General features: G+C 27.7%; 1 protein-coding gene across 1 annotated transcript; it reads right to left on the reverse strand.

Moving 5' to 3' along the window:
* Positions 1 to 331: 331 nt before the first annotated feature.
* Positions 332 to 1,940, reverse strand: LOC107854223 (transcription factor IBH1-like 1). Its single transcript, XM_016699220.2, has 2 exons — positions 1,833 to 1,940; positions 332 to 1,123 (listed from the first exon to the last, which is right to left on the reverse strand). Exon 2 carries the CDS (start codon positions 1,096 to 1,098, stop codon positions 526 to 528), a length of 573 nt encoding a protein of 190 aa, XP_016554706.1. The 5' UTR covers positions 1,099 to 1,123; positions 1,833 to 1,940; the 3' UTR covers positions 332 to 525.
* Positions 1,941 to 9,813: the final 7,873 nt, after the last annotated feature.

Raw genomic sequence — 9,813 nt, forward strand, 5'->3', positions numbered from 1 at the left:
ATGAAAATCAAAACAGTAACAACAACGAGATTCAAAGCAGTTTAAAAAGGAAATACGAAAATCAAAATAGTAACAACAACAAGATTCAAAGCAGTTTAAAAAAGGAAATACGAAAATCGAAACAGTAACAACAACGAAATTCAAAGCAGTTTAAAAAGGGAATACGAAAATCAAAACAGTAACAACAACGAGATTCAAAGCAGTTTAAAAAAGGAATACGAAAATTAACAACAACGAGATAATATGATATTATGAAATTCACCGTTGTATGATGAACTTAACATTGTAAAAGATAATCCAAATTCATAGAAACAAGAACAAAACAAGAAAATAACATTAATATGTAAATTTAACTTCATTATAATAGTGCTCAAATATAATGTACATTGTTACATCTTCTTTGTACTATAATAATAATAATAAAAAAAAAACTCCACAAGAGTAAAAACAAAGAAATAAATAAAAGAAGGAATTTATCATGACTTCATCATATAATTTTTTTTTTTCAAAAAAAATAAAATAAAACTACAAACTTTTTTTAGGATTATTAATCTCATAACTAGCATTATTAGCAAGATGCCTCATAACATCAACTTGAACTCTTAATGAAATAATATAATCTAGGGTTTCTTTAATTAATAAAGCATTATCCATATATTCTCCACCAGGAACAAGACTTTTAAGAACTTTTGTTCTTTTTTTCACCATTTTTTTTGCTATAATATTTGGTGAAATAATTTTTCTACCTCTTCTTGAAATTTTCCAACTTTTTTTCACAATTTTTTTGCTTCTAATAATTCCCTTTGAAGCTTTCTTGAAATTAATAATTCTAATTCCCTTAGAATTATTATCATCATCATTTTCAAGAATATTTTCTATGATGATTTTATTTGTATCATCTTTTGAAGCATTTACCATAAGTGCATGACTCCAATAAGTTGTTGATTTTCTTGTTGAAGCCATTGCTATATCTGCTGATAATTTTATAATTTTTTTTCTCTCCATTATACTCATTTTTTTTTTTGTAGAATTACATATTTGAAGACCCTTTATCCACTTCTTGAGAAATTCTTGCTTGAGTGAACTAGGATTCCTCATTTCTTCAAAAGAAAAAAACTTGAAACTACAAAAAAAAAAAAAAATACATTGACATGTTAGTTTCACAACTATTAAAAAACAAGAAAAAAAAAGATTATGAAATAGTAATTAAGCAATATCAATATATTTTTGAAGCAAGAAGAAAAAATTCCAGTAAAAAAAAAACTGAAATTAGCTATGAACTTCATCGTTAATCTGTTGTTAAACAACTCGTAGCTACTAGAATTTTTTGATAATTCATCGTTAAATAGGATTAGCAATATGAAGATATTCTTGAAGCAAGAAAAAGGAAAAAAAAAAACACTACCAATTTTTTTTTTTATTGAAATTAGCTACAAAATTCATAATTAATCTGTTGTTAAATAGCTCGTAGCTACTAGAATTTTCTAATTGACATAGCTCGTAGCTACTAGAATTTTCTAATAATCCATCAATGAACAGGATTATAAACAAATTTTGTTGTTTAGCTACAGAATTTGACCGTCACTAATTTCTAATTTATTTTTAGTAGTGATATAAAGTTTCTCTAGTTTGATTTACATGTTCTTATAAGTATACAATTTGTTATTAGAACAAGAAAAGGGCAACTAGAAATTAAAGGAATAATGTCTATAAGCTACATATGATAAGAACAAGATGCAAGATAAAAGAAAATAAACATGAACAACATATGACTATATTATATAATTATATAATAAGGTGTAATGAAAATTTGAGTGACAAAAATGACATACCTTGGTGATTTTTCTTGTATTATTCTTGGAAAAATTTGAAAGAAAGAGGTGATAAAGTATGTTGTTCTGGAAGAAGAAAATGAAAAGAATGGAAGTTTGAAGGAGAAAATAAGTGATGAAAATGCCAATTTATTTGTTCAAATGAAAGGGGTGGGGGTGGGGGTGGGGGTGGGGTGGTGGGCCAATGAGAGAAGGACATACCACATGCACTCACATGGAGGACTATGACCCACTAAGCAAATAAAACCCTAAAAAAGAGAAGATATAGTAATTATTATATCCAAAAATCTTTGGTTTAAGACAGAATAAAAAGGTTCCCTAAATGCCATGCAAAACCTAACATTTGTAACTTAATTTCACTACAAAAGTACATTAACAGAAAACCCCCAGCATAATTATATTGCCCCATGAATTATAATTACTCTTTGTTCATTAAATAATTTCTTCAAAAATAAATAAATTTTCATGGATTTAACATTTGTCTTTAATTTTCTTTTTATGATTTTTCTCCAAAGGAGATCATCTATTTGAAATGTATTGGTCCGATTAATTCAAATTTTTGCCGCATGAGAATTATTAATTATAGCGAATGACACTCTATATCAACATAAAATAACTTTTAACGGTCAAGTTTTGACTATGTCTTTGAAAAATAATCATTATAGAATTTCAATTCCACTAATATAATAATGACAATAGCTATTTTTTAATTACAAAAATTAAAAAATGACTATTTTTTGAATTTTACCCTCCTATATATGGAGATTTTTCTTTTTTTCACTGTTCAAACTCCATTAAGATATGTGTACGTTATATTTTTTTTCATATTTCATTCGTATTTTATTATAAGATTATATTAAATATGTTATTGTATTATTTGATTGAAGATTTAGTGGATAGGAAAGTGAGGAGATAAGTGTAGGGGTGGGCGTTCGGTATTTTCAAAGTTCGGGTTCAATAATTCGGTAATCGGTATTTGAATGTAGATACCACATTCCATACTTATAAACATCGGTTCGATAATTCGGTAATCGATAAATTAAACTTCGGTTCGGTTCGTTTGTTGGTAATACTATATTAAAGTTGGAGATGTGCAGATGTACGTTTAAACATCAAAGATTATATTTAATAAAAACCCCAATTAGTATTTTTTTTATTGCTTTTTAAGAATATATTACAAAAGTCCAAGAGATTCTTTTGGATAACTAATACTATTGTCTATTGGGTTGGTTAGACATATCGTATATTATATATATCTAACTCGATATTCGGTAAATGCCGAATACCAAACGGTATTAATATCTTGTATCAAACCCAATCCCGAATACTGAAATATTAAAATCTTACTCCCAAATATCATATCAAATACCGAATTATCGAATACCGAATACCAAATTTTTCGATTCAATTTGGTAATTCAATTTTCGGTATTTTATGTCCAGCCCTGGATAAGTGGTACTTTAAAGAAACTTAAAAGGAAGAGAATTTGCTTAAGTAAAAGCCATATATATTAATGAATTATTTTTGTTCTTTTTCTTTTTTTAGTCATCCAAATTGACTAAAGTAACATATGATTTGGCACAATCTACTATTTGATGCAATGAACTTTTAGAATCTAAATTTCTTTTTGAAATTGTAGTCATGTTTAATTTGTTTCTATATAAAATTACAAATAAATTAGACATACTATTAAATTTTCAAAAACATAATTAGGGCAAATGTAGGGTAAAGAGAAACATAAGCGTCATTAGCGGTCAACTATATATCTATCTTTTTCTTTAATTTCTTTATCATTAGGGATAATTACACTTTTGGTCCCTCGATTAATTGTATATTATGATTTTAGTCCCTCGTCAATCTAATCACTTTTTCGAAAAAATACGAGACATCTAAGTCATACCAGTAAAGAGATTTATTCATTTTGAAAAAAAAAAAAAATGGCGATTGGATTAGGGAGAATTACACTTTTGGTCCCTCGGTTAGTTGTATATTATGATTTTAGTCCCTCATCAATCTAATCACTTTTTCGAGAAAATACGAGATATTTAAGTCATACGAGAAAGAGATTTATTCATTTTTAAGAAAAAAAAATGTATATAGGATTGACGATAAAATAGAATCTTGGGTTGCTAATAGTGATTTGATTGAGGATGAAGAACGAGAATTCTCGGTTCAGTTCTCCACCTTAACAACCTAAAATAGGCCTGATTGATCAAATTCTATTTTTTTTTGTTTCCCTCTCGGTGTTCAGTACTCGCCCGATTAGTTCAGGTCGCGCATTGTAGGATCTATTCTGGGGGTGATGATTCCAACATGGATTTTCTCCATACCCAGAACTCGAATTCGAAACTCTAATTAAGAGTGAAGTAATCCCGCTACTACACCACAATTCATATTGGTAAATTCTATTGAGTCTATGTATATATGACTCAACATGTTTAATATTTAATTAGTTATGTGTATTAATCCTTTTGTGTATGAAATATGTTATTTTTAGACTATTTTTAAATGCATATTACATGAATAATTAAACGGCGAAATGGTTAATAGTTTTGAAAATTTATGAATATAAATAAGCAAATAAATCAAAAGTGCTCATTTCAAGTAACTAAAAGTTGAATGTGCATAATCAGATATCACAATGACTAAATATAATATTTACTAATAATCGAGGGACTAAAAATATTATTAAATCTTATCTTTTATCTTTATTTTGTTTGGACAGATATAGGGGGTGGGATTAATTAAGAACTCTAATGATATTTATTAGAGTGATATAAATATAAGATGCAAATAATTTTTTTTTATCAATTAAAAAATGTATTTTTACCCTCAATATATTTTAAGCTGTTAAACTCACCCCGAATATATATTTTAATTCTGCCGTTCTAATAAATGCAACATACAAACACTATTAATTCATAGAAATTAAGTCCAAATGATTGATTTGGGAGATATGTAGTTAAGAAAAAGTCAAAGAGCTCTAAATATAAATAAGAAAATCATGTGTAAAAAACAAATGAGAGATCTCAAATTCGAGCTTGTAAGAATGGAAAAAATTATATTGGGAGCGTCTCGAGTTCGAGCTCATGAGAATGAAAAAAATTATGTCGGAAGTGTCAATGTACCGTACTATGCACGAAACAAATTTAATCGAGTACCAATACAGATACCGAGCATCAAATAAAAAATTAAAAAAAAAAAATTATAAATAGAAAAATGAAAGGAGTAATATGCTTCACTAATATTGCGTCCTTGTATCACAAAATTTAATGCATGAATTGACATATATACATTTAATGAACAAAGTTTTGCTACAATTTAGAAACTTTTTTATAAATATTGAAGTCAAGAATTACAGTATTAATGCATATTCATAATTTAAATTTAATGAGTTTAAAATTTAATTATATTTATATTACTTTTCAAGATTTTTCACATGGCAGATATATTACTCCAAAGTCATCATTTGTAATAAATTCAACATGCAAACACTGTTAATCCATAGAAAATCGGTACAATCATACAAATGATTGATTTGAGGAATATGTGGTTAGAGACTAAGTCAAAGAACATTAAATATAGCTTTTAGAATTTTAAATCTTTTTAAAAAAATAAATTTAGCAACGAATTTTGTCGTTAATTTATTGTTAAATTGCTCGTAGTCAATAAATTTTTTGATAATTCATCACTAAATAAGATTAAGCGACAAAATTTGATGTTTAATTACATAATTTTTTCGTCGTTATTGTTATTTTTTTTCGTATTATGCATAATCACAATGATGAAATAATTTTTGAAATTTTTTCATATATCTTTTTTTTAAAAAAAATCTCCCATCCGGTGTTAATATTCATATTGACGCACGGCTAAATCTAAATTCGCATTCGAAAATCTCATATAAAGGATCAAACACTCCCTAATAAACGCAACTCCATACCTAAAGGGACTAGAAACTGTCGTTTGATGGGAAAGAGTTATCCCAAAATAATTAATGTTGGGATTAGTAATTTTGAGATAATTAATCTCAAAATTAGTTATCCCGAGATTATCCGGGGCAGGGGAGGAGCTAGACCTTTGGTAGGGGGTTCGGATGAACCCCTTTCAATAGAAAAATATTTATACATAATTAAAATATTTTTATGTATCTATAGTAGGTGTTGAACCCCCCTTCGACTAGGTTTTCTTCAAATATTGACCCCCCTTAATTGAAATTCAGGCTCCGTCTCAAATCCGGAGTTAGTTATCCTACCATATATATGGAATAACTTATTCAATCACTGCAGTGTAAATGGTGGGATAAATAATTTCAACACTAACTAATACCTCACCCCAGAATGCAATAAAATAATCCTTCATTTATTTCGAGACTATTTAATTATCCTTTATAAAACAAAAAAAATGGGTTGTTTGGTTGAAAAAGTGTTATCTCGAGATAATTAATTTCAGAATTAATAATTCCATCATGTATATGAGATAACTTTTCTTATCACTATGATGTAAATAGTGGGATAAATAATTTTGATACTGAATATACCTTCAATCAAACATGAGATTTAAGTAATCCTTCATTTTATCTCGAAATTATTTATCCCTTATACCTCGTACCAAACGGCCTCTGAACATTGATTTATCCTGAAACTATTTATCCCTTATACCTCGTACCAAATGACCTCTGAACATCGATTTATCCTGAGACTATTTATTTGTTATACCTAGAACCAAACGACCTTTGAACATTGATTTATTTTGAGACTATTTATCTGTTATACCTCGTACCAAACGGCCTCTGAACATTGATTTATTATGAGATTATTTATCCTTTATACCTCGTACCAAACGGTCTCTGAACAATAATTTATTCTGAGACTATTTATCCTTTATACCTCGTACCAAATGGCCTCTGAACATTAATTTATTCTGAGACTATTATCCCTTATACCTCATACCAAACGGCCTCTGAACAAAAATTTATTTTGAGACTATTTATCCTTTATACCTCGTACCAAATGGTCTCTGAACATTAATTTATTCTGAGACTATTTATCCCTTATACCTTGTACCAAACGACCTGTGAACATTAATTTATTTCTTATATCTCGTACCAAACGATCTCTGAACAATAATTTATCTTGAGACTATTTATCCTTTATGACTCGTACACAACGGGCTCTGAACATTGACTAATTAGAGAAAAAGGATAACTTGGCAGGATCCAGAAAACATGGTGAAGTTGGGGTGGGGTGGGGTGGGTAGTGATAGTGGGGTAGGGGTGGGGGGTGGGGGTGTGGATAGTGGGTTCCACTTGCAATGAAAAATTCTTAGAGAGAGGCATAGGTTTTGGCTTTGGCAAAGAAAAGGAGAAAAATCACTCACATGGTCTCCACATGGGGGATTTTAAAGTATGGTCCTTGTGATGAAAGATAATAAAATGTGAATTTTTTTTTATATTTTATTTATTTTTATTTTGGCTCAAAGAATACAAAATCTTCTTCAATGATTAGACATGTCTCATGCTTGACATAAATCACGAAATTATTTAATTTCCTAATTGATTAATAATATATATACCATAGTAAGATTTGGACCAAGGGTATTACTAATTATAACACTGTGTATCATTAGGTTCGAACTGGCTTACACGCATTTTAATTATTTTACCGACTTATCATGATTGCTAGCTCACTAATTTCTTTCTTGATTTTACTGAAATTTGGAATCTGAGACCTTAATTATATAGTTCACGCTGGATGAGAATGTATTATAACCAGTCTTGCTCCTGAAGGTATCATCTTGTGATAATTAGGAGTGTAGACGCATGATGTGTGGATAGAGGCACACTAGGGTACTTTTAATCCTAACGTAGACGTAGTATTTAAGTGGAAAAGAATAAAAATGTTGATTTATATCCACTAAATTTTATATCGTGTGCCATTGGCCCTCGGAGATCTCTCGATTATCTCGATTATTAAACCATCCTTGAAAAGCTTATGATATTGAATATTTACGGAGGAAAAAAAAACGTTATTAACGAAAACAAGATAATTAGATTAAAAAATTGACTTAGCATAAGTAGAATATTGTTATTATAATCAAAGATAAATGTGCAATAATTAAAAATCATTTTCAAATTTTATTTACATGAAGAAAGAAGAAAGTAGCAAAAAAAAAAAAAAAAATTGAATTTAAAGAAATACAAGAAAATGATAAATATCCTTTTCCTTTTTCCTCTTTTTTTTTTTTTCAAAAAAGATTATACAAAAATTTTGTGTATTTAATATTATCAATCTACTGTGAAATGGAAAATATAATATTATTTGTGCAAATTAATATACGAGGAAATCAATCAAATGTGCAAATTAAGTTGAATTCTAATTTTATTGACTTGTTTTGTTTTTGTATCTTTTTGTACAATAGTTTTATTTATTTTCTTGTTTCTTATTCAGTATTCAGTAGAAAGAGCATCCAATAACTATTTTTTAGCTATCTTGTAATGTTGTGTAATTATTTCAAAATACCACTATAAAAAAATATTAAAAGCATACAATACCTTATATTATTAGATAGTCTTTTTTTTTTTTGTTTTTTTTTTTTGTTTTTTTCAAGAATTCAAACTCGAACCTGAAAACTCTAATAGAGTCATGTCTTTATAAAAATCACTCTTTTTTTATTTTTTGAAAGTTTCGGAAAAATCCACAATCTTTATCACAACCGACAGAGCATTTTGTGATAACCTCGTCACTCTTTGGAGTCGTTTGGTTTGAAGACAAGTTATGTCGGGAGTAATTATGCTGACATTAGTTATGTTGTGATTAGTTTTTTTGGTATTATTTTTTTTAGTGATTATTTGGTTTGTGGTTTAAAAATAATATGCATTGCATTCTTTCTAGGAATATATTATTTGTTTATAAAAATGTCCTTCACCTTATATTGGTGAAAAGTGATAATCAAAAAATTTGAAGGGTAATTTTATCATTTTATGACTTTATTCCAAGATAAATTTTGTCATTTTATGACTTTATCCTAAGATAAATTATCCTGGAATTATTATACCACCAAACAGACGGAATAATTTATTCCGATACTATTCGTTATCCCAAAATAAGTTATTCTGAACTTAACAATCAAACAAGACACCAAAAATTTTATCGTTAAATATTTTTCTTATTCAAAAATTATTTATTTTAATACCTTACACCAAATAACTCCTTATGACTTTATCCCAAGATAAATTTTGTCATTTTATGTCTTTATCCTAAGATAAATTATTCTGGAGTTATTATACCACCAAACAGACAGAAGAACTTATTCCGATACTGTTCGTTAATTCCAAAATAAATTATTCCAAACTTGACAAACAAACAAGACATCAAAAATTTTATCCCAAAATTATTTTTTTATTCCAAAACTATTTATTATAATACCATATACCAAATAATCCCTAATGACTTTATCCCAAGATAAATTTTATCATTTTATGTCTTTTTCTAAAGATAAATTTTTCTCGAATTATTATACCACAAAATAGACGAAATAACTTATCTTGATATTATTCATTAATTTCAAAATAAGTTATCCAAATTTAACAACCACATAAGACCTCCAAAATTTTATACCTAAATTATTTTTATTATTCAAAAATTATTTATTTTAATATCTTACACCAAACGATCGGTTAATATATCTCAACTCACACATGCAATGGGGTCCAACTCAAGTCAAGCAAAAAAAAGGAATTAAAGATCCCCCGGGATTTGCGGCTATTCTCACATGAAAATATTTTGTAATCACATACACTATGTTTGATTAGATTTGCACATGAAAATTTTCAAAAATCTTAGGTTATGTCAACCTTATTGCACATGTCCCTTATGTTCTCCAAGTACCTCCAATAAATTTAAAATTTAAAGTTTATGAGTTTTTATAAATATTTAAAATAAATATTCTTTAACGTATTTTCATGTGATTAGAAGATCGCAGA

Source organism: Capsicum annuum, chromosome 7 (genome assembly GCF_002878395.1).
Source record: "Capsicum annuum cultivar UCD-10X-F1 chromosome 7, UCD10Xv1.1, whole genome shotgun sequence".
In the NCBI taxonomy this organism is placed as follows: Eukaryota; Viridiplantae; Streptophyta; class Magnoliopsida; order Solanales; family Solanaceae; genus Capsicum; species Capsicum annuum.